The following is a 25,184-nucleotide window of genomic DNA, read 5'->3' on the forward strand; positions in this document are numbered from 1 at the left end:
AAAAAGACCAAAACTCCAAATAATGTGTTTTTTTCTTTAAAGTTGTTCAGCAATGATAGTTTCTCATTTGAGTTATGAGGTTCAGGAGCATAAAACCATGGGCTGATGCAATCTTTCTGTCTTCAGGTTTTTTTGAAAGAAAGGCAGGTGAGTTTCCATTTGCACTTCCATTTTTCCCCTGGCTTGGTTACTGTGTCAGATCAACATTCCAGCGCTCCTTCCGACAGCCGTTAAGCCCAAGGGAGAAAAGTGATTAAAACATAACGGAGGGACACCAGTGCCCCGAGTATCAGTATATGGGGGTACAAATGAGAGGTGGGGAGAGACTCTGGTTTAAACCCAAAGACTTTAAAGGCTAACGATGACTTTGTTTTTATAAGGAACTGCAGCAGATACTCTTGAGTGTGGACTCCCAGTCCTAAGAACAGGAAGAGGCAGTCTGAAAACCGAAACCGCCCAGGACACAAAGACGACGTCCCTGGGGCTCGCTGGTCCAGTCAGCCAGCAGCAGGGAGATGCCTCGGGTGCACCTTGGCCCACCCTGAGGCTGTCTCAGCCGGGATACACCCACCCAGGAAGCTGGCGCGAGGGAGGAGGTGGGGTGGAGGAGGGGCGGCAGGGAGGCCACGCCCGTGACCACGCCCACGCCCCGCCCCGCCACGATTATAGCCGATGACTCAGGGCGGAGCTCCGCATCCAGCCCTCGCCGCCGCCAACTTCTCTGGATGGGACCAGAAGTTTCTAGCCGGCCAGTTGCTACCTCCCTTTATCTCCTCCTTCCCCTTTGGCAGCGTGGAGGCTATTTCCAGACACTTCCAGCCCTCTCCGGCCACGTCACCCCCTCCTTTAATTCATAAAGGTGCCCAGCGCCGGCTTCCCGGACACGTCGGCAGCCCTCACGACTCTAGCTCCGGCCTCGGCCAGCGAGCCACTCTGCGCCTGGAAGTCCGGCACCCCGCGACCCTGTGACCCGGCACCCCGGCGGCTGCCCCTCCGGGCCGACCCCGACCCAGCATGAGCGCTGCCACCCACTCGCCGATGGTTCAGATGGCGTCCGGCAACGGCGCCGGCGACCGCGACCCCCTGCCCCCCGGCTGGGAAATCAAGATCGATCCGCAAACCGGCTGGCCCTTCTTCGTGGACCACAACAGCCGCACCACGACGTGGAACGACCCGCGCGTGCCCCCCGAGGGCCCCAAGGTAAGCGGGACCCGAGCTGCACTCTGGCCAGCACTTCCCCCCACCCCCACCTCCCCGCGCCCCGACGGCGAGCGGCGGGACAGGGCTGCGGGGATTGGGGTGGCGGGCTGGACTGGGCCGGGCTGCGGTGACGCGAGGAGCAGGGTGCCTGCCGGCCACAGCCCGCCCGCGCCGGTGTCCCAGAGGTCAGTGAAGGCCACTGGGAACATACAGACCCCCAAGAGGACACCAGCTCTCAGGAGTCGGCCTGCCGCGTCCCAGGAGCCCCCTCCCCAGGCCCGCCCTTGGCCGGCGTCGGGGCGAGGGGGAGGCCCCGGGGAGGACTGTCCTCTCTGGGCTGCATCTGGTTTCCGGAGGTCGGGCGGGAAGTGCGACCCGCCCCGTGGTGCCAGGTCCGTTCCACCGGCTGGATTCGAGGGGCCGTGGGCCAGGAGGTGAGGGGCGATCGGCCTGGTCAGCCTCGGAGGCCCGGGCCAGGCCCCGCCGCGGCCTCCGCCCGGCTTCCAGGGCTGAGAGCCTGGTTTCACTCTGCTGATCACGCTTGGTCGGACGCCAGGGGGCCTTTGGCAAGCTTGGATGGGGGGGTCTCTTAGGATCTCTAAGGACTTTTACCTCCCAAAGTTCCAGAACTTGCTTGAGGGTATCTTGACTTCAGTCTCCCACCTGAGGCACAGAGTGACTCAGGAGACTGACGTAAATACATCCCCCCCCCTTGAATTTGAAATTAAAACTGTATTCTTGTTTGAAACTGTTTTCGATAAGAATATATTCTAGAATGACTTGTTAAAAAAAAAAAAAAGATGCTGTTCTCCCAGGCAATTTTAAACTAAAGACGTGAGACTGTCGCCTAGTTGGCTATTGACTTAGACATTGCCTCACACTGGCGAGAAAAAGTGTTGTTTTTTTTAAATGGCAATACATTCCTTTCCTTGTTATGTTACTACAATACCCAGGATTTGTTTCTAATACACAAATAATTGAGTAGTAATGCTTTTTTGAATACAGATGTATGCCTTATTTACATTTATGTAAGGGTATATATTCTTAATCCTTAGGAGCCTGAAATTTTGAAAATATAAACTCGGAATGAGTCTGTTTAAAAAATTATGACTGTACTTTTCTCGTGATTTTTCTGTCCATTTGAGCTTTTTCAAAAGATAAAGCTTGGCAAAAAGAGGTCTACGTTAAGGGTAGCGTTAATGTTGTTTGGGCAAAATAAAAATGAAAGTCACGAGCTGGTAAGTTATTTTGAAGACTTAAAAATTCACCAAATTAAAGGCTTTGTAAGTCATTATTTCAGAAGAAAGATCTGTTACCCATTTTCATTTTAATGTACTTTTTTCTTAAAAGTGTGTATAAAGTTCTGGTGCCCAACAGTGAGACAGGGTATATTTAGCAACTTACATTTATAAGAAATTAATTGTATGTTTATTTTTGAAAATTAGTACAAGAGGCTGTAATTAGCTGGGATGGTCATGACTGCAGATACTTCTTTTTTTTTTTTTCTGTGTCTGTTCAGCCCATTGTTGAGTGAAACTAATGCCCATTTCAGTCCCCCTCTGTTACTGCAGTCTCCAGGGAAGAGGTCCTTATTGTGACCAAAAAAGAAAAAAAGAAAAAGGTTGTCATTTTGAGACTAACGTCCTGTAGAGACAGGGATGTCAGAATCCAGTGGTATCCTTGGTGGTGAATGAGGATCAAGTTTGAACATATCCACTGTGAGTGCAGTGTAAGTCCCACCTTCCCGGCACTTTGTTTTCAATGTGAAACTCACCCAGCAGGTTGAGATCTTTGTGTACCCGCACAGTGGATGGGTCAGGCTGTGGTTTCATAAACCTTCTTAAGGGGGAAAAACCAGGTTGAATTACTGTTATTGTTCTTCCCAAGTAGAAAATAAGAGCTACTCAACCAAAAAGAACTCTGATCCTGGAAAAGTTGATGTGAAAATTTAACAATCTGAATTTTAAGGTTGAAAGGTCCTTACAGATCTTTTAGCTCAGTCTCATTTATCTAAGAAATAAACCCAGAGAGTTCAACTGTGTTTCCAAAGGTCACTCCGCTGCAACCAATAGAAAAGAGAGAACTATACCAGAAGGTTCTGATAAGAGGCAGTGGATCTGTTCAGAAGAAGATAGAAATGTCTTAAATTTTTATGAAACACTGAAATTTGTAGACTGGAACACTACTTGGGTGGTGATGGCTGGGTGTGTTCAACTCAAGAAAAGAACTCTCTTTACCAGATTAATTACTTGAGATTTGTCAGCATGGCACCACATCATAAGGAGAAAACTAACATTCGGTTCATTAGCTCCATGGGCTTCATTGCTTTCAAGCCTGTGCTTTGATATACATAGAACGTCTGTGTGGCTAATTCACTGTCACTTATGACCCCATAGTGCAGAGTAAATATGATGGAAAATCTTTCTCTATTACCTTATACTGGGACATGCTTTCTTTTTATTTATTTTTGTCTTTTTAGGGCCACACCTGTGGTGTATGGAGGTTCCCAGGCTAGGGGTTGAGTCGGAGCTGTAGCCGCTGGCTTATGCCACAGCCACAGCAATGTGGGATCCAAGCCATGTCTGCGCCTACACCATAGCTCACGGCAACGCCAGATTCTTAACCCACTGAGCAAGGCCAGGGATGGAACCTGCATCCTCATGGACATTAGTCAGATGCGTTTCTGCTGAGCCATGGCAGGAACACCAGAACTTGCTTTGTGAATGAGGAATGAGAAAAGGGCTCTGTCTGAAAATGAAAGGTAGTTTTAGAGGAGCTGAGCTAAGAAGACTCATCAAGCATCCTTGCCTTCAAGAGGAGATGCTGTCAGTCAGTAAAGAGCTATTCCTTGAGCACGAAAAACAGAGAAAAGCCCTCTTTGGGGCAAGACAGTTTCCGAATGTTAAAGGAGTGGCTTTCATGGAAAGAAGAAAAAGACTAGAACTTTGGTTTATTAGTATCCTCTGCTGCCTTGTAGATGATCCTCCCCCATTCCCCTGAGGTTGTTAGAGTCTCTTTTCCTCCCCATTTTTACAGTGGGGGTGGGGGGGGGAGTGAAAGCAAGTGCCTTGTCCTCCCTTTGCAGAGGCCGGCAGCTAGAGGCCAAGGCTTTGGGCCTTATCCAGTTCCACTCTGAGCCACTGAACCTCCCCACCTGTGCTCTTCCTGGATATTGATTTTCTGCACACGTGGGCTTCCCACTAATCTGGCAAGTTCGTACCAGTCCCGGCCCCTTCCCCGGCAGAGAGTTTGGCATCCACTGTGGAGTCAGGAGATGTACAGTTTCAGTGCAGCCGCTCCTCTAAGCTTTCCTTGCTAAGTAAACGGAAGCCAGATACTTTGGAGAGAGGCGCTGAGCCACTCCCTCCTAAACCTCCCCAGGGACTAGGGCGAGTCCCTCCTCCATGTTCCAGCTTTGCAGGTCTTTGAGGTCCCAGGTCCCTGGCACAGATTCCCACGCCTGGCAACCTTCAGAGAAGCCTTTTAAGAACAGGGGTTGCCTGCTGTGTGTCCCCTTGTTCCCCCCCACCACCTTTGTTGAATCTGAATCCCACAAGGTAAGGCTCAGAAGTCTGTAGGTCAGAAAAGCTCCCCTGATGGTTCTTGTTCTGCCAGACTGGCATTTGGGAGCCACTGATGGACGATGAGCTGGGACATCGTGTGCGCCTGCATAGGCCTTGGCATCTTCAAGGGCTCCTGCTCAACATCTAACCTGCAGAGCCATTGGCCAAGCCTCCATTCCTTCGTGGTGAAACTTTGCCAGTGCTGGCTTCCAGGAGAGTGAAGGTAGGGCTGAGCCTGGCGGAGTGGCAGTGCCAGGGTGTGGGGAGGTGTCCCAAGACCCTTCTGAACCCCAGGAAGGAGCAAGTCAGAGCTTTCCTTCCTGTCTTCCTGTCCTAGCAGAGTCTCACCACTATAACTTGACAGATTATTCTCAGGCTCTGTGAGAGACAGGCAGAAACATCCTTTCAGAGGAAATTGGAAATCTTGTTTTGTTCTAGTTTTTTGTTTCTCATTTTTTAAAATTGTATTGACATATAATTGATTTAAAATGTCATATTAATTTCTGCTGTACAGCAGAGTAATTCAATTATAATATACACATATCCACTCTTTTTCAGAGTCTTGTCCCATATAGGTTAGGGAATGTTTTGAATTACAGTTGAAGTAAAGAGACCCATTTGTTCTGCTTCATGTTCAGCAGAGCCTCCTGAATCTTCTTAAAGATGAGATCATCTTGCTCTTTGCAGATCGATTGCAAACGTGTTTACCTCTTAGAATCAGAACACAGTCAGGAAATGAGTGGCCATTCTGCGCTTTGTATTTTCAGCAAATTGCAGTTATTCTGGGGCAAATTTCTTTATGACTGATGAATAGCTAGCTATTTGCTGGGGGTGGATAAAGAACATGGCCACATGCCTTTCGAGTCCAGCTCATCCAGGACCTTCATTTTCCCCTCTAAAGAACAGTCTGTGTTTGGATTATGCAAGAACTGAGCATAACTTGTCGCCTGTTTCGTAGAGTATATTTGCCCTTTACAAGGGGAGAGTCAGTGCACAGGAACTGTGGCGGCGTTTGACGTTAGCCAGGGCTGGGAAGGCTTAGTTGTTTGATGCTGTTGGGGCTGCTTGTGAGTCAGAAAGCTTCATACCACCCATGAGGCTTGATTAGCACTGTCCTCATTTCTGGAACGACACACAGTTGCCTTATATAAACCACCGTGCATGTTTATTACTTCCTATTGACATTTTTTAATGATCTGGTATTTTTCATAAAAATTAGGAAATGATGCATAATAAAAACCTACTCTTTCTCCTTCATGTTTTTTGCTGTTTTAATGTTGCTCCTACATATTTAAGACACCCTATATATGAAAACTGGGAGCAGCAGATGACAAAGGCCTTGCTTATTGGGAACCTCTGAGGACCCTCTAGTGCTGATGAACATTGAGGAAACCTCTCTCACACCTGACTCTGGAATTCTCCAGCCCCTCCTGGCTGCCCGGGGCTTGTGACTCCATTCTGCACCCCCATGATCCTCTTATGCCTCAGCCCTCAGCCTCACAGCTGGACTTGGAAGCTGGGCTCCAAATGCCCTCCTTTTGCAGATGTGGAAGTTGATCTCCAGCCCTTGTTTGGCATTGTGTGGCTGTGTGAGATAGCTCATGTTACTAAGTCTTCACATATTTCTATGACGATTTCTTTGGGGGCCTTGGCAGCTTCTCAGCAAGCCAGGCAGCTTGCAGGAGCTTAGTCGGAGAGACTTTCTTTAGGGAGGAATGAACCTTTTTTTTTTTTTTTTGGTCTGTCAACATATTTATTTATATACATGTTGTAGACACAGGTGGGTGCTGTTACAAACCTCTTCTCTTTAAATCCTCAGAGCAGATCATGGATGCTGTCACATGCACTTTATGCATAAGGAAACAGATTTGGAGAGAGAGGGCCCGAGGACTGTCAGCTGTGACAGAACAGAGACACTGCTGTGGCCAGAGGTTTACCCCCAGGCCGGTGACAGACAGACTGGCTGCTCATAGGCCTGATGGCGTCTCCTTTATGTTCAGATCTTGCCAGGCACAGCCCTGGTGATAAACAGCCTTGAGTCCACCTCTTTACAGCTGATCAGAAATGTTGGCTCATTTCTGGAGCCTGGGTCTGAACTTAGAAGCTGGGCCCTTGTCTTCACTCACTCATTCATCCCATCCTAAATTTTTGCATGCCCGTTCTCTGCAAGTCGTGGTGTTAAATGCCATATAGAGGACAGTTCTCTCCCCTTCAGTGCCATGCTCCTCAAGACGTTTGCTACGTCTCTCCACTTGGAAGCAAGCTGTCCCTGCTCTGGACTCCACATTACTTTAATTTGAATCTTTCCTTCAAAAGGGAGTGCTTTTCTGCCTTGCCTTGGGGTCACGTCCCTGTGGGCTGAGCGTTCCAGAGGCAGAGTCTGTGTCTCTTTCATCTTTCTGCCTCTTGGGGGCCTGGCAGGGTCTACAGGCTCAGTAAAATCGAAGGATTCTGCGTGGAGAACAGTAAAACGTGGGCCTGGGCTCCGGAGCGGACAGGCAGGTTGAAGAAAAGCATCCCTTATTAAAGTGGGTGTCGTGGGCAGCCTGCTGTCGGTCCCTAAACAGTGGTATCCTGGGCTCCCAAATGTTCCTCACTGAATTTTCTGAATGGCCTTTTCTCCACAGGGGACTTGGGTATTGCTTCCCTCAGGTCGTCCTCACAGGTCTGCAGGAGCTCTCTTCTGTCCTCACCAGTGACACAGCATCTTGGAGGCTGGTTCGCTGCCAGACGTCGCTAAGCCACAGCCGCAGAGAGCAGCCTCCGCTCTGTAGAAGGCGTCTCTCTTCGGGGTTTTCTTTGCAGTTTTTTGGTCCAGGCGGCTGGCAGGAAGCTCGGGTGCTGCAGGGCGAAGCCCCTCTTTCCCTGTCAGTTCTGAAGAGCCAGAGCTGTAGGTCACTCACTGCCTGCATGAGGAGCCTGTAAACACCTGCCTCCACAGGGCTGGGTCCCTAGTGACGGACAGAGGGAGCCTTGCCCTGCAAAGTCCTTCGCGTCCTGTTGAAGAACAGACATTTCCTATTTTGAAGCAACTTCCTTGGTTTCTTGAAAGTGTAATTTACTTTAAATTGAGGTAGAATTGTAGTTCTTTTCAGTTCTTTGAAAACATCTTCCTGGGCGGTGAAAGAGCGGCCGGTTTAGAGATGGAGGCGGCAGGGAGGCAGGATCGCGCTCGTGTGAGGGGCCGAGGCGGCTGCCGCGGGCTTTCGAGTCCTCGGGATTGTTGCACAGACCCTGCGGCGGAGCAGGACCGGCTCTCCTGCTGGGCTCGAGCTGGGCTTCCTCCCGGGGCGAGTGTGGAGTCCTGCGGCTGTGGTGACTCAGAAGTGAGCCCAGTGCCCTCACTCTCGCTGCCCTGCCACAGCCAGGCAGTGACTCAGCATCGAGCCCTGGCTCCCTGACCCAGAGCGCACCGAACTGAATGTTCCAGGTCTGCGCCTCAGCCCGGCTCCGCCACTGGGTGAAGGGAAGTGCCTTCCCTCCTGCTGCCTTTCACCCCGGGAAGGGGAGGGGTTGCCATCATCACCCCGTAGCGGGATGTGCAGGAAGAGCTAAGGGTTCACCTCTGTCCAGCTTTGGTGTCAGACACAACTGGGTTCTGGTGTCTCAGGTAAATGGCTCATCCTCCCCGAGCCTCAGCCTTCCCTCCTGAAAACGGGCAGCGACGAGCCAGGGCCCGACCCAACACGTGAGGGCGGTGGAGACAGGCCCCGCCCTCACCAGGCAGTCGGAGGGGAGGGGATTCGTGAGTAGCCAGTGCTGGCTGGACGTGGGTCTGTCGGGTCCTGATGAGCATGAGGTCTTGTTTCTCAGGGCACGGCCTCCTCCTAGCCCCCTGGAACCACTTCAGCTGACTCCTTCCACAGTATCTGGACGCCCTCAGCCTCCTTCCCTGGGGGTTCCTGTGCCCCTCGGGAGGGGAGGAGGAGCTGGGCAGTCACTCGGGGGTACAGCATGGGGTCAGGTCTTCACCTGTTGGCCTTCTGGAGCCTCTGCAGCCCCATTACCTGTGGACTCACCCCCAAAGGGCCAGGGGAATCGTGTATCCTCTGTTCTGTGGGGGCGCTGTGTTAACCCTCAACCCCCACTGCTTGAGGGGAGGGTCTCCCTCGGAGTCTCTGCACAGGCCCAAGGACAGTGCCTGCAGCAACCAGGTGCCCAGTGGTGTCAGGGGGGAAACAGAGCCACATAAATGGCTGGCTGGTCACCTGCAGGTGTATTAGACCCAGCTCTAAGGGGTAGAAATGTCACCGTGAATGGGAGCGGGTTCTGATTGCCACCACCCCTGTGGGGGAGTGTGGTTGTTGGGGGTGGGATGCTTTGGGAAGCTGTGTAGGGTGGGAGGGAGTCCCCCCAGAAATGCACCCCAAGGCTGCCTCCATCCCTCAGAGCCTCCCCTTGCCTGAGCTGTAGCTGATGAATTGGAGACTTCTTCTCTTGAAAATTGTGTTTTGCACAAAATGCGTGTCTAGTGAAGCCCAGAACCCTGATACCAACAAATGCTTTGCATGGTTGGTGTCTCACGGGCGGAGGAGCCTGATGAGTGACCAGTGTTCCACCTGAGTCTGAGACCAGACCTCCAGAAACCCATGGACATGCACCCATGGGGATGGAGAGGTCTCTTTATCTAAATTCAGACAAGAGTTTTCTTGATATGAAAATTTGGGGTACTTTCCCATCTGTGATTTGTGGCTTTAGATTGTTTAAAGCAGATCCCTACCCATTTATTTATTTATTTTCTTCTCCTGAAGGAGAGGTAGATCGCTTTTAATTTCCCTGAAGCTGTTGAGTTCAGGAGCTGACTCTGGTGACTGAGGTTCTCTGCCTGGTTCTGTAGTAACTTCTCATGTGACCTTGGGCCACCTCTGCTCCATTGAATCCTAGAGGAGGGCTCCAGGGGGTGGGGGACTCTGAGCCCCGAGCAACTCCCTTCAGCAGGACACACCCACCTGTGGCCTGGCTACCACTCCACACCCTGGGGAGACACCAGCAGGTGTTCTGCCCTCCCCCGGGCAGCTCCTCCTGCCCCAGCCTGACTTGGCGCTCTCCCCTAGGTCTCAGGGGCACCTGTGCTGGAGCCACAATCCCTGCAGGTTGGGTGTAGACTCCCAGGTGAGTTCGTCCACAAGGCAGCCCCCTTCAGAGCCTGGGCTCGTTGGAGGGAGAAAGGAGTAGGGGTTTGGACCCATGGAGTTGTTTTTGGCCATGTTGGCTTCTAGATTGTGAAACTTTACTTACATTCCTTAGCAGAGAAAAGGACATCCCTGCTAATTAGCGCTCTTAAGACTCTCAGGTTCAGGGGCATCTAACTCTGTCAGGCTTATTAGCAACTAGCCGAGGCCACTAAGGAGTTCGATCCAAATTCACAAGTTTGTAAACAATAGGCTCAACCAACTGTTGCTTGGGAAAAGCTGAGTCCATCAATAACGATTTGTGGATGTGTAGGGCATGGGACAGCTCAGAGTTTATAAAGACTTTCTCATGCCCTAGTTCACTTAAATCTTGCAAAAGTCCCTGGCAGGCATGGGGATTTTTATAGTTTGGGGGGGGGGGGGCGCGGACTGAGTCTTAGTAGCAAGGAGTCCTGTTTGAGGGCACACAGCTGGTGAGATTGGAGTCCAGGATGGCACCTGGGAGCCGAGGGCTCATGCTCCTTCATTCCTTCATGTTTGGATACAGTTGCAGAGAGAAGCAATGTCATCTTAAAAGTTTTCCCTGGTGAAAACACATGGGGACTTCCATCTTGGTAATCCCAGAATGAAGTCTACATACTTGAATACTTTTATCTGCATGTCCCATGAAGCCTCCAGTCATCCAGGACTTGACTGCTTACAGAGTTGATGGGCAGCAAAGACTCCTGTCTCACTGACTTCGGTGGATGTGGACTTTGCTTATTGCTCAGAGGTTGCCCAGTATCCATTATGTGCCCCAAATAGGGCTGAGGGCAGAGGGAGACCCTTTATAGTCAAGTGGAAATTTTGAGTTGGGCTGGGAATGTAGATGTCTGTTTATGTATCACACTGGCAGCCTCTTTCAGATCTACAGCCTGAAATACCAAATGGAAAGTTGGGGTAGGAGGTTGAAGCTCAGCTCTGTGTGTGCTTTTCAAATGAAAGGAAGTTTTTCTTTTGTTTTGCTTCCTGCCTGAAAACCAAGCCCCTTTATTTTGATCCAAGTCCTAGCTATGCGGGGAGTTCCAAGATTCCTATTTCCCTCCATCTATTTTTCTTTGTCTTAGAAGTTTTGACGTGTCATTAGTAAAAGTCACTACCAGACTGGTGGGAGGCTCTCCTGGCCTAAAAACCCAGTTAAGAGAATCTGTGTCCTACTTAAGACCCCAGGGCTGTCAAGGCAGAGGTCCTGCAGGCGGTTACCTTTCATTCAGACCACACGGACGGGAGCTGTGGTTTGTAGGTGTTGAGCCCATTTTTTTTTTCTTTTGCATTTTAGGGCTGCACCCGGGGCATGTGGAGGTTCCCAGGCTAGGGGTTGAATTGGAGCTACAGCTTTGGCCCCAGCCACAGCAATGCCAAATCCAAGCCCTGTCTGCAACCTACACCACTGGTCACAGCAGTGCTAGATCCCCAACCCACCGAGCAAGGCCGTGGATCAAACGTGCATCCTCAGGGATTCTAGTTAGATTCGTTTCCACTGCACCGCAGCAGGAACTCTAAGCCTGCTTTAAAAAAAAAAAAGAAAGAAAGAAAAAAAAGAATGCTTGTTTATCTTATTTTTATTTAAAAAATTTTTTTGTCCATGCCCACAGCAGGCAGAAATTTCCAGGCCAGGGGCTGAACCCATACCACAGCAGTAACAAGAGCCACAGCAGTGACAACCCACTGAGCCGCCAGAGAACTCCAAGGCCACTTTTTTTTTCCTTAGGGCCACACCTGCTGAATATGGAAGTTCCTGGGCCAGGGATTGAATCCGAGCTGCAGCTGTGACCTGTGCCACAGCTGCAACAATGCTGGATCCTGACTGTGCCGGGCCAGGGATTGAACCTGAACCTCTGCAGTGACCCAGGCTGCCCCAGTTGGATTCTTAACCCCTCTGCACCATAGTGGGAGCTCCATCTGAGCTCTCTTTTTTTTTTCTTATGGCCATACCTGTGGCATATATAGAAGTTCCAGGCCAGGGGTTGAATTGGAACTGCAGCTGCCGGCCTACACCACAGCCACAGCAACACCAGATCCAAGCCACATCTGCGAACTATGCTGAAGCTTGCGGCAGTGCTGGATCCTTACTTAACCCACTGAGTGAGCCCAGGGATTGAACCTGAGTCCTCACAGACACTATTTTGAGCCAAATAGAAACTCCTGAGCCCACTTTTTAAAGAGTGCTATACCGTGGAACTGAAGTCGGGGCTCCCAGGGCCTGTTTTCATGATTTATGCTCTTTCCTGCTTTTAAGGTGCGAGGAGTTCTTCCGTGGAGCAGCAGCTTCCTCCTCTTCTCTTGTCACGTGAAACTCTGAGGCACCTTGAGCTCCAGCAGTTTCCGACATGATTTAACTGAGTGGTCATTTTTAGCTTTCTGTGACATCAGCTCTTCCTTGTCTTTGAGTTTTATGTAAATGTTTAGAGCCAGGAGAGGCCTTGAAATCAGAGGTCATGGAGATTGTCAGGACTGGAGGGAACCTCATTTTGATAGTGTCCCCCGTGCCACCGGGCTGGGCTTCTCCACACACCTGGTGTCGGACTTTGCTGCATTTGAGCTTCGATCCTGCATTTGGGGGGCATTTCCTGGGTGCTCCTGATGCCCCTAGGGTCAGAGAACTGCTGCTTTCCAGAGCACCTGGGCCGCCCCTTCATTTCACAGCTGAGGAAGCTGAGGTCCAGGGAGGGGATGTGAGCTGCTCCCTTCATGCACAAACTGAGGGGCAGAGCCAACTTTAGGACCAAGTACGGTCTTTTCCCAAGTTACCTGGCTGTCCCCCTTAGCACCCACATTGTTACTAAGAATCAGTAGCAAAGTTCAGACATGCTCTTAAGCAAACAAGATTTGGGTAAGCCTCGAGGTCACTCAGGCTCAGAACCTGACCCCAGACTTGTCTGGTAATGATATCTTGCAGTTGAGAGGGCAGAGTTTGCTCATCTGAGATAATTTTTCCTGCTTTTTTAGCCTGGAGTTCTTTGGTATCTGCAGAGGTTTAATGCAGCACGCAAAGGAGAATTAATGAATTCATTGTCTAAGTTAATTCGGTGAGGTAAGCAGGGAAAGTCAGGCTCTTGTTTCCTACCTGGAGTCACATGTTTGTGTTCCTGTTGTCCATGAGCTGAGCTGGCTGGAAGATGACTCCTGCAATGCCATCACCACTCCTTACCAAGCTAAGCAGACATGACGTGGAGGAGGCAGGGCTCCTGTTGGCTGCTTGGTCACTGTGATGGTGTTCTGTCCCTCTATCGGGGTCACACTTCTGTGTGACCCTGAGGAAGCAGATTCCCCAGTCCCTGGTGAAGTCAGAGTGGGGCAGGTAGTGAGAGTGAGTCTTCTAGGAACGATGTTATAAAAGCCTAAAAGCTCTAATGGGCTTTTCCTGGACTTGAGCTTGAACTTGAGAACATATCTGATGGATTTAGGAGAGTTAGAAATATTAAACATTTTCGAACGTTTTTCTTTTTATGTATTTATTCATTGGCTGTGCCTGTGACGTGCAGAAGTTCCCAAGCCAGGGATCAAACTCAGGCCATAGCAGTGACCTGAGCCACAGCAATAGCAGCACCAGGTCCATTATCCCATTGAACCACCAGGGAACTCCCTGAACTTTTTTCTTAAAAAAACAACTACATCTTTTTTTTAACTAGACCGTGATGAAAACACCACAGAAGTTAGAAAGGGCAATTTAACTCTTTCAGGTGGTGCTTTTTGGTGAGTAAAAACTGAAGTATTTGGTGCCGGCAGCAATCTCATGACAGCAGAGTAGAAACAGAGGTGGCATCAGCATCCCGTGTGGACCTTGCCATGGATGGGCGTTTCATTGTTGATGTAAATTACTCATTCATGTAGAAGTGTTTGGTTTTCTACTCTGTAGAGGTGATGTGGTTTTTTAACTCAGCCAAAGCACCGAGTTCTAAACAAAATCCCCACGGACTGGCAGAGGAGCCTGCCTCTTTTAGAGGTGATGAGCATGAAGAGGTGTGGCTTTTTTATTAAATGGCATAAATGGCTCGTTAATTCACTTGGAACCCGGAGTGCAGACCTCAGGACTCTAGGAGAGCAGCCTCCAGGCCTCTCGTAACCACCCTGCCTCCCAGCTTGGACCCCTGAGAGGACCATTTCAGTCCCTGGCTTCAGAGCTGGCGCCTGCGCCGTAGCCCTTTTCCCTTAGCGCCTCCACCTCCCACTCCTCCTGGGTGCCCCTCCCTTTCCAGGTGCTCGGCTCTGCTTTGCCCTCACTTCTTTACCCTTGTGCCTGACCCCTCTCCTTCCTGATGTGTCCTCGTTCCTGCTTGAGGTTCTTCCCGTCTCGCTAGGTGACTCCTGTAGGCGTGGGACCCTCTGGCCTCCGGCTTTGTTTTCTTCAGCTTAGCGCTCAACTTCAGATGCCATCCCCTTTCCCGCTGCTGGTCTGACACCCGTTCCCCCCCTCCCCTGCCCTGCAGTGACTGTGTGCTTCCCTTCACTGTCCCCAAGATGTTTCCAAGACCCAGGTCAGATACTGGCCCTGGCCGCAGTCTCTGCTGTCACAACCCCTTGGGCCGGTGGAACTGCTCTTCCCTTCTCCCTCCTCCTTTTGTTTTTCTTCCCTTTTTTCTTTCAGTTGAGGTACAAAGTATGTTTGGTGAGATAAAGTGCACACCTCTTGGCGTGCTGGCTTCAGTCCCTTCTGGACCCCGGGGGCTTTCCCCAGGAGGGGCCATCCGCAGCCAGGCCTTTTCGAGGTGTCCGGGGAGGGCACTGCCGGCAGCCGGCTGTGCAGGGGTGGCAGGCTTGGCAGCCCTACCTGTTCAGTCTGAATGGTGCGGGTGGACTGCGGCAGGGGGCAGCCTGCGGGGGAGCCAGAGAAGCGAACAGCCAGCGAGGCCTGTACACAGGCTAACACCCGTTACCACCCCCACCCAGAGAAAGGTAGAGGATACTGCCGTCTCCTCCGAAGGTTCTTTCGAGACCCATTTCAGGCAATCATTTCCTCCAGGTCCAACCGCCATTCTGACTCCATTCACCACCAGATAACTTTGTCCTTCAGATTTGATTCCTTTGACACTTTGGGGTCTGAGTAGCATAAGCCTGTGCCTATTTAGGGAGAGAATTCACACGCGTTTTGGCCTTCTGAGCATCCCTCTTGATAAGCTCTCATAAAACCTCATGACAGTCCTGTCTGTGTCCTGTGACATGGGTGTCACTTGGTCCATTTTCTAGAAAAAGGATTAAGGCTCACAGAGGTGAAGAGAATTACCCCAGATCACATCACTAGAAGAGGTAAGCATGAACTTGCGTCCTCTCTAGGAAAGCCCCCTCCTGCTGGAAAAGCCCCGCAGCCCCACCCCCGTCTGCAGAGCCTCCTGTGCTTTCCAGGTGGTTTTGCTTCCTCTTTCTTTCATGGAGCCTTAAAGTGTCTTGTAAGCCCCCAATTGGCAGGGCTTATGCCTCACCGGTGTGGTAAACCCGTGGTACCTAGCAGCCACCAGGAAGGAGTTGCCTGGCGGATGAGGGCCAACTGGTCAGCTCCATGGACGGTGCGGATGGCGCAAGGCTTTTGTGTGTGGCCAGGAAGAAGCCAGCAGAGGCGGCGTCCTAGCACTTGCCCAAGCTCCTGCTCCAGGCTGGAAGGATGGGTGCCCCAGCGAGTGGAGTAAAGTGCCTGACAGCCTGTTATGAGTCAGCATCGAGCAGCACAGGGTTTCTTCACTGCCTCTTGCTGCCTGCCTTTCGGTGCCCACCTCGTGGCAGGAATTCGATTCTGAAAGTGAGGCCTGGACCTACTCCCTGCTCTTGGGTGACCTGAGAGTTAAGCAGGCTAAAATAATGCCGCCGCCCTGAGCACGTGGGTATTCTAATCTGAGAGTGCCTGTCTGGTGTCCCCAAGGACGTGGTGACACCCTTGCCTCTCCTGTGTGCTGGAGGCCCTCTCAGGCAGGGGCTCAGTAGGAGGGAGGCAGTTTGTGGGTATGAGAGGGCTAATTTCCAGGATCAGTCCTTGGCTTTCCCTACTTTTGGCCAGATTTGCCCCAGTGAGAATTACACCCCGAGGCTCCTAGGGCCTCAGCCTTCAGCTTTTTTTGCAAACAAATCCCTCGTTAGGAAGGATCACACTCTTTCTTAATAGTCCGCTCAGGTGTGTGTAAGTGGCACAGACCTTAGCCCCTTCTCCATAAAAGGACCTGCCAGTGCTCAGGAGATAGGACCTCAGGCCATGGGGGTCCCTGGCCTCAGTTGCCCAGCCTTTGCTTGGTGACAAGTGACATTGCCCAGTGAGTGACTGGCCAGCCTTGTTGTCTGAAACAAGATCTTTCTCTGTGGTACATCTGGAACTTGGCCTTCTCAAGGGTCCCAAAATAGCCAGGCCACAGAAGGGAGAACTTCATAAGAGGACAGGAGACCCCAGCCGCTCCTCGCCCAGCAGGCTCTGTTGGCATCCTAAGACCAGCACAATTAATCCCCGGCTTTTGTCCGCATCCTCTGCTGCTTCTGCATTCCTTGTGGTCCTCTCTTTCTTGCGGCTTGTTCTGAAAATATTCCTGAGGAGGCAGCCTCCCCACCCCCACCCCAGGCCCTTCTCTGCAGGTTTCCAGGCCAGGCCTGTGTTGGGTCCAGCACAGTGCTGTGTTGTTAGGAAATATGAGGACCTTTCAGGAAGCGGAGAAGCTGGTTGTGATTTACCAAGTTGGAATTGAATCTTCCTCACATCCTCTGATCTGGGTCTCTGAAGATTTGGGAGGCAGGCAAATCCTAGGTGCACTGTTGTCTTATCATCTGGAAAAGAAACCTGTCCTGCCAGTTTGGGAAACGGGGACCTTGCCTGTGCTCAGGAGATGCCTTGCTTCACTTGCTTTCTCCTGATGCTTCTAATTCTTAAACTGCTGGGCAGGCTGCAGCCCTGGAGGGGAGGGGGCTTTCTGGAAGACGTCGAGGGCGGAGAGGGGGGTCGCCCACGCTTCCAGTGCTCAGCAGTCCTTGCTGACACTGCGAGGCCCAGAGTCCTTCTGGAAGATGCACGCTTGGCACTGTTCTTTCTCCTCTTCAGGGGTCTTTCCTTCTCACTTCTGACTGGTCTGTGTTTCTTCTCCTTTGATTTTAGGAAACCACATCTTCTGCGAACGGGCCTTCGCGGGAGGGCTCCAGGGCACTCCCCACTAGGGAAGGCCATGCCGTGTACCCCCAGCTCCGGCCAGGCTACATTCCCATCCCCGTCCTCCACGAAGGCGCTGAGACCCGGCAGCTGCGCCCCTTCTTTGCCCACCCCCAGCCGGGGGTGCAGCGCTTCCAAGCTGAGGCGGCCCCCACCGCTCCACAGACATCCCAGACACCTCTGCGGGGTGTGGTGGAAGCCACCCAGCCAGATAAGCAGTGCGGACAGGCAGTGGCAGCTGCGGGAGCCCAGCCCCCAGCCTCCCAGGGACCTGAGGTAAGGAGAGGCCTGGCTCGCGGGCCTGTGGGGTACCACCCTGAGGGTGGCGGCTGTCGTACTTCATAGGCTGCCCCAGACCCTGGGGCGGTGCCCGGGGCAGCAGCTGGCAAGATGCGGGCATCTGGGCCTGGCTTGCAGCATCAGAGGTCACCCAGCAAAGCTCGCCGGCTTGCCAGCCCACATTCCCCTGCCATACCTCACAGGTTGCTTTTTCAGGTGGGCAGGGATCATGGCTTATTTTTGTAGTTAAAGCACTCGGGCTCAGAAGGGTAAACAGCTTGTCCAAAAGCATGAAGTAGGAGACAGCATCATGGGGACTGGAAGCCTGGCCTTCTGGCTCCTGATTGGCTGTCCCTTATTCCCATGGGGCTCTCTGTGCCAGACACAGAGGTACTCTGTTAGTTCATTCAGTTCACTATTGACAGGTGGTGTTAACTGCGTGGAGCTGTATTGATTGGAAATGGGAAAGCGCACCCGCCTTCACAGCATCCCACAGTTTAAAAGAAAGTCAAAAATTCGAAGTCAGGGAGGGAGCTGCTTTTAAGGTTTTAAGCCTGAAGCCAATACTTCTGTGCAGTAACGTCTAAAGAAGGGTTCTTAATCCAGTTCTTAGCTGAGATTTGAGGCTATGGACCCCAGTAGGCTTTCTGAGCCATAAGCTCCCTTGGTTTTCCTGTCGGCAGACCGTCCCATCGCGTCCCCTGGCACTGCTCTTGAGCACAAGTGCTTGCTCCAGGGGCAGAAAGTCATGGTTAATGTGGGACACCAGGAGGCCGTTTCCCTTTCTTGGAGAAGCAATAGTTATATTTGTAACGCTTTTGTTGTAAAAATCAAAAGTGACCCATCAGAGAAATTTTAACAAAGTTGAGTGAGCAGAGCTCTTTTTTTTTTTTTTTTTTTGCTATTTCTTGGGCCGCTCCCACGGCATATGGAGGTTCCCAAGCTAGGGGTCAAATCGGAGCCGTAGCCACCGACCTACGCCAGAGCCACAGCAACGCGGGATCCGAGCCGCATCTGCAACCTACACCACAGCTCACGGCAACGCCGGATGGTTAACCCACTGAGTGAGGCCAGGGACCGAACCCGCAACCTCATGGTTCCTAGTCCGATTCATTAACCACTGCGCCACGACGGGAACTCCAGCAGAGCTCTTAGAAGCCAGCTGGGGAAACGCCCTCTTGGTTTGCTAGAGCAGAAAGTAGAGGGCCCGGAAGGGAAGGGGGCCTGGCCTGCCGTAGTCCGCACAGCACACACAGTTCCCAGTGCCCAGCTGAGTTATCTGTAAATCATCAGGAAAGGAGTTAAAGGAAAGAGGAAATGAAGTGACAACAAGTAAAATGTAGCAAGTGCTCCCTGTGTGTGGCACTGGTGCTGGGGCACGTGCACGGACTAGTTTCCTGAACCTTCAGGCCAGCCCAGAGAGGGGGGAGGGAGGGCTCACTCTTTTATATATTTTATTTTATCTTATTTTTTTATTTTTACTTTTTCACTTTTTAGGGCTACACTGGCAGCATATGGAAGCTCTCAGGCTAAGGGTCAAATCAGAGCTGCAGCTGCCAGCTTACACCACAGCCATGCAGGATCTGAGCCATGTCTTCAACCTACACCAAAGCTCACTGCAACGCTGGATTCTTAAGCCACTGAGCAAGGCCAGGGATCAAACCCACGTCCTCATTGATACCAGTCAGGTTCTTTACCTCTGAGCCACGACAGGAACTCCCATCTTTTCTGTATTTTGAATGTGGCTCCTAAAGCTCTTGAGCTGTTAAGAATCTGAGCCCAGGCCTCTTGACTCCTGAGCTCCCAATCTTAACACTACATTCTGACTATGTAAAGGCTTTCAGATAGGAGGTCGTAATAAATCTGTTGTTCAGAGTTCCTGCTGGGGTGCAGTTGGTAAAGGACCCATCCTTGTCTCTGTAGTGGCTGGGGCTTGAACTTCCATATGCCCCCCCGGGTGCAGCAAAAACAAAACAAAAAGCAAAAAAACTTGCTGCCCTGAGTGGAGGGCCAGGCAGAGGGTCATTCATGGGGCCGGGTCTGCCCTTTGTGTCTTGCAGCGGTCCCAATCTCCAGCTGCCTCAGACTGCTCGTCCTCATCCTCCTCAGCCAGCCTGCCTTCCTCCTCAGGCAGGAGCAGCCTGGGCAGTCACCAACTCCCCCGGGGCTACATCTCCATCCCTGTGATACATGAGCAGAATGTCACCCGGCCGGCAGCCCAGCCCTCCTTCCACCAAGCCCAGAAGACCCACTACCCAGCTCAGCAGGGTGAATACCAGACCCACCAGCCTGTGTACCACAAGATCCAGGGGGATGACTGGGAGCCCCGGACCACGTGGGCCGCATCCCCGTTCCGGTCACCAGTCCGGGGCACGTCCAGCCGGGAGGGCTCTCCGGCCAGAAGCAGCCCGCCGGTGCACTCCCCACCGTCCCTCCGCATGCACACCATGGTCGACAGGCCTCAGGTATGGAAGTCGGTGTCGGGCCAGAGGGCTCTGCGCAGGTGCCCAGGGGCCCCCCGACCAGCCCCTCCGGGTTTACACACGTGTAAGGGGGGGAAAGTAAGATCTTGCACATGACTGGTTGTCAGCAGAAATGCAGGCAAGGACTGGGAACCTTCAGCACTCTCTACAGCTTTTGCTCATTTTTCATTGTAGCTGCCTCAGGGGCAGAGCCCCAACCACCACGATGGGAAACAGTAGGCAGAACATGGCATCACACACACACCTGGGCCCCACGTGTCCTAGTGCCCACCCCACTCTTTCAGGGTCCTTCAAACTCCTGGTGTCTCCTGCGCACTGATAGCCCTTCCCCACTCTGCAGGCCCATCCATTATATCTCCTCTTTTGTGCCTTTGCTTATGCTGAACCCGCTTCCTGAAATGCCTTCACAATCCAAGCTCTCCTCGTCCTTCAAGGGACGAGCCAGTCTTGCCGCTTCCATGAAGCCCCCTCATCTTGCCCACGGTGTCTCGTGTGGGTCCCTTACAGTTGTGCATCTGATTATTCTGTACATTTCAGAAGTGCTCATCTCTTCTCCTAAGCTGCTCGGACCTTGACCACAGGGACCACGTCCCATCCTTTCTCCTCCTTTATGTTACCTGGCTGATGCCCGGCTGGCTGGGGGGATGGGAGACTTTCCTTCCTGCCTGGTCAGAGTTACAGGCACGGGTCTACCCCTCCTTTAGTGGAGACATGTGGGCGCTGGTTCCTGGGAAGAAGGGCTCTGGTTACATGAGGACATTCAGCAACTAAGTGAATTCTCATCCACAGCTTTTAGGAAGAAAGCCCCTCATCGACACGTGTACTGTAAATAGTGACGTTGTCCAGGACCCTGAAACAGAGCACCATCCTTTTATTGTTATTTTTTTAAGCTTTTCTATTTGGAAATGATTTCAACCTTAGAGAAGAGAAATCCAGTGTATGTAAAGGTCATGAAAGCAAAGATTCACCCATATGCTGTTTGTTAACATTTTGCTACATTTGCTTCATCATTTCCTCTCTCTACATATTACCTGTATGTTTTAATTGTTTGTGATTTAGCTGTAGATATCATGCCCCTTTATCCCTAAAAACATCAGCATATATTTTCCTAAGAGGGAGACCTCATGCATAACAGTAGAATTATCAGACGCAGGAAATGTAACATCCTTACAGCATTGTTATCTTACACACAGTCTATTTTCAAGTCTGCTTTATAGCAAATCTCCTTGCCCTGTTCCGGGATCTAATCTAGGACCACAAGCACTACCTGTAAATGTCGTTTCCCTTTAGTCTCCTTTAATCAGAAACAGTTTCTTGGTCTTTCTTTGCTTTCATGACCTTGATATTTTTGAAGAGTACAAGCCACAGGGCATCCCCTCTAAAGTGTTTCCAAAGTCACTTAATTCAGCCATGGAAACCCAAACCTAGGGAAGAGCATGTGGCTGGTTCATGAGCGGTAAGAGCCAAAGCTGAAGGCATCTGGGTTGGCAGAAGAGATTTGATGGAAAAGGAGGTTGCTGGGTGTTCAGTCAGCCAGGTATGTGTCAGATCTTTACTCAGACTCAGTAATCCTTTCAAATGAGAAAGAAGTCCCCATTTGCATAGCTGGAGATATTTCTACTCATATTTTTCCCATGTATTTTCTGCAATTGGTGAGACAATATTTAATCCTATTTCCACTTCCTTTAACCTTGTTTGTGGTGGCCTCCCTTTTATAGCTTGTTCAAAGATCCCTTTTTGGAGGCTTGCAAAGATTTGATCTAACTGAACATTATAGTGGGATTTAGCCTTTTGAATTGGAAGTACATTAGAAATAATGTAGTCCAACTCTTATTTCCCAGTTGATGAAGTCAGAGTGTGTGAGATTTTTAAGGGTTTTGTTTGTTTGTTTGTTTGTTTATTTAAGGCCACACCAGCAGCATATGAAAGTTCCCAAGCAGGGGGTTAAATCGGAGCTGCAGCTGCTGGCCTCCGCCACAGCCATGCCAGATCTGAGCCATGTCTGCAAACTACACCACAGATCAGGGCAATGTTATATCCTTAACCCACTGAGGGGGGCCAGGGATCAAACCTGCATCCTCATGGATATTAGTTGGGTTCTGAAACCAATGAGCTGCAATGGGAACAAGGGTGTTTTAGATACTCACTTAAATGATAGATGAACCACGATACTTCAGTTTTAAGCGTCGTTCATTTTTTTTTAATGTGGCATAGCTTACAGTAACATTGAAGAAGTGCTGCCAGCTGAGTGTTAGCTCTGGCACAAGTGTGTCCCAGCAGAATTCTTACAAGGTTACCCATTTTAGGCATCTTGCTTATTCTCAAAAAATACATCAGTCTGGGCAGAAACCATGAGGCTTGTCATAGGTTTAAAAAAAAAACACACAATTATAACTTTTCTGAAACAGGAGATGGGACGGTCACACCCCGAGCAGAGACTGTCACAGCATAATGGAGACAAGTGGTAATAATTACTCCATGGCTCCATCACCTGAAAGTCTGAGTCACCCAGGACTTTGCCTTAAGCTGGAGTAACTCAGCACTTGGCATGTGTTTCTGGCATTTTCATTTTTCAAAATTATATTGGTTTTCTTTGTATTGCCATAAGAATACCATCTCCAGAAAAATTCAATGAGAGGTGACAGACCAGTAGACCAAGGTAACGAATGGAAGCGTAACAATAGTTTGGTCACATACGTGACACTTATCATAGTTTTATTTCATAATAGCTGTTGGTTGATGCCAAGAATCTTTTATACTGTTAAACTTTTTTTTTTTTTTTTGTCTTTTTAGGGCCACTACCATGGCATATGGAGGTTCCCAGACTAGGGGTTTAATCAGAGCTGTAGCTGCTGGCCTACACCGGAGCCACAGCTATGCAGGATCTGAGCAGCATCTGTGACCTACACCACAGCTCACGGCAGCGCCAGATCCTTAACCCAGTGAGCAAGGCCAGGGATCGAACCCAAGTCCTCAGGAATGCTAGTTGGGTTCGTTAACCACTGAGCCACGACGGGAACTCCTATACTGTTAAACTTTTGCAAGTCATTTCTGTTTTCTTCTAGTCTGTGCTAGCTACAAACTAGTGTGTCATTCTCAGCCAGTTGTTAAAACCATCTCTGTGTCCTTGCCTCTTCTCAGCAGCCCATGACCCATCGAGAACCTTCGCCTGTCCCCCAACCTGAAAACAAACCAGAAAGCAAGCCAGGCCCAGCTGGACCAGATCTCCTTCCTGGACACATCCCGATTCAGGTGATCCGCAAGGAGGCAGATTCCCAGCCTGTTGCGCAGAAGCCCCAGCCTCCCTCTGAGAAGGTGGAAATAAAAGTTTCCTCTGCTCCAGCGCCTTCTCCTCCCAGCCCCGCCCCTCCTGCTGTCCCCTCTTCCCCCAAAAATGTGGCTGCGGAAGAGAGAGCAGCCCCCAGCCCTGCCCCTGCAGAAGCCACACCCCCAAAACCAGGAGAAGCTGAAGTTCCCCCAAAACATCCAGGTGTGCTGAAAGTGGAAGCTATCTTGGAGAAGGTGCAAGGGCTGGAGCAGGCTGTGGACAACTTTGAAGGCAAGAAGACAGACAAAAAGTACCTGATGATAGAAGAGTATTTGACCAAAGAGCTACTGGCCCTGGATTCGGTAGACCCTGAGGGACGAGCTGATGTCCGCCAGGCCAGGAGAGACGGCGTCAGGAAGGTTCAGACCATTCTAGAAAAACTTGAACAGAAAGCAATCGATGTCCCAGGTCAAGTCCAGGTTTATGAACTCCAGCCCAGCTCTCTTGAAACCGATCAGCCACTGCAGGAAATCATGGAGATGGCAGCAGACAAGAGCAAGAAAAGTACGGGAAATGAAGAGGATCTCAAAACTGAAACCCAGCAGCCAGAAGCCAAGGAAGCAGCAGCTCCAAACCCCAGCAGCACGACAGATGCAGCTGCTAACCCAGCAGCACCGTAGTCTCCACTAAATAAAAATCAGACCTGGAGGCTGGGAACTGATTGTGTGCGTTAGGGAATTTTAAGTTGCATGCATTTCAGGGACTTAAAATCAGTTGGTTTTTACTCTTCATAGCCGCTTGATACGCAGTAACCTGGGTGGAGGCAAAACACACTAATGAAAGGGCTAAAAGGAAAACGATGCTTTTCTTCTGTATTATTCTGTACAAATAAGTTGCTTGTTACAGAAGTTTAACCCCATCGCTTATTGTTTTTGGGCCCTTTCTGTATGGGCCCCGGATGTCAGCCATGGCTGTGAACTGTCTTCCTATAGTTTTGGACCGAAGGAGTACTGGGGCGGGGGGGCAGTTAGGCAGGGAGTCAGTTTCCCATCACTAAGTATGAAACCCATTTTTCAGAAATGTTGCCATTTTAATGGGATGACCTTCATCATCTCATAGCTAAAATACTTTAGATGACATAAAATGTGTATGGAGCCATAGGAATATATCTGTATGTTGGATGACTTTAATGCTACTTTAAAAAAAAGGAAATAAAGTAATAACGTAACTCTGAATGTCTTCTGTGGTTTCTCAACTTTGAAGAAGGGCAGCATCAAGACAGTCTCTTGCCGGCTTCAGGAAAAATGAACAGCAGATGCATTTACAAGCCTGTTCTGGGATTCGTAACATCTCTTTTGGTCCGGCGCATGAGACAATGAGTCCTAGTCATTTTCAGTCTCAGGTTGCAGCTAGAGCCTGGGAAGGCCCAGAGCTGTGAACTCAGCTAATGGGAATGTGCCTGTCACACCTCTTCAGCCTGCCCTGGCCAAGGTCCATCTCTGCCCACCTGACCCCAGGCCATCCTAAGCCCCATCAGGGGGCTGAGTGGGTTCAAAAGTGCATGGGAAAACCAGTCTCCAATGTTGCTGGAGGCTGGCCAAAGCGTTCTATGCAGGTTGCTCGGGGTTGGGCACGTGTTCTATGAGAGTCTTGGGGTCATCTTTATCTGACGCTCTCTGGGTCACCAAACCAGCCCAGGACCAGGTTATCTTCCCAGCTTGGGTTCCTAGAAGTCACTGGGGTTAGGGATCAGCTGCTCTCTGAAGCTGCTGAGTGGAAGATCTTCCTGTTCTCACATTTTTAAAAGAGCTTGGGAAGGACCACAGCCCCAGAAGGTGGACATGTGCTAGATTTTGTTTTCTTAAGTCCTTGGCCAAATAAACCTGAAAATGAGGAGAGAGAGGAAGATGGGCCTGAGATCTTGGAACTGCCAGGGAGCACGCTGACTTAAGAGCTCCAAGCTGAATTCCTCATGACTGTATTGAGTTTAATATGGGTGCCTGACGATGCCACACAAAAATACCCGCTGGTGAACTTGCCGCTCTCAGCTTGATGAGAAAGGTTGAAGTCATTCCGATGGGACCCGCCAACGTCTTTGCAGGC

General features: G+C 50.8%; 1 protein-coding gene across 2 annotated transcripts; it reads left to right on the forward strand.

Annotated features, from left to right (window-relative positions):
- Positions 1-671: 671 nt before the first annotated feature.
- Positions 672-24,316, forward strand: BAG3 (BAG cochaperone 3). 2 transcript variants are annotated; one of them, XM_047761520.1, is made up of 4 exons: positions 672-1,200; positions 17,001-17,327; positions 19,391-19,795; positions 22,955-24,316. In XM_047761520.1, the coding sequence occupies exons 1-4, from the start codon at positions 1,015-1,017 to the stop codon at positions 23,759-23,761; spliced, it is 1,725 nt and encodes a 574-aa protein (XP_047617476.1). In that variant the 5' UTR covers positions 672-1,014; the 3' UTR covers positions 23,762-24,316. The 2 variants fall into 2 exon arrangements, with proteins under 2 accessions (XP_047617476.1, XP_047617477.1); XM_047761521.1 differs by having other exon boundaries at positions 700-1,200; positions 22,958-24,316.
- The last annotated feature ends 868 nt before the right edge of the window (positions 24,317-25,184 follow it).

The sequence above is a fragment of the Phacochoerus africanus genome, chromosome 15 (assembly GCF_016906955.1).
Source record: "Phacochoerus africanus isolate WHEZ1 chromosome 15, ROS_Pafr_v1, whole genome shotgun sequence".
NCBI lineage: Eukaryota > Metazoa > Chordata > Mammalia > Artiodactyla > Suidae > Phacochoerus > Phacochoerus africanus.

What these genes read in the sequence shown, in the direction of transcription:
- BAG3 (XM_047761520.1), top strand. Translation starts at nt 1,015, where the DNA reads ATGAGCGCTGCCACCCACTCGCCGATGGTTCAGATGGCGTCCGGCAAC. An exon ending in TGCCCCCCGAGGGCCCCAAG is followed by an intron (nt 1,201 to 17,000) that starts GTAAGCGGGACC and finishes CTTTGATTTTAG; the next exon opens with GAAACCACATCTTCTGCGAA. An exon ending in CAGCCTCCCAGGGACCTGAG is followed by an intron (nt 17,328 to 19,390) that starts GTAAGGAGAGGC and finishes TGTGTCTTGCAG; the next exon opens with CGGTCCCAATCTCCAGCTGC.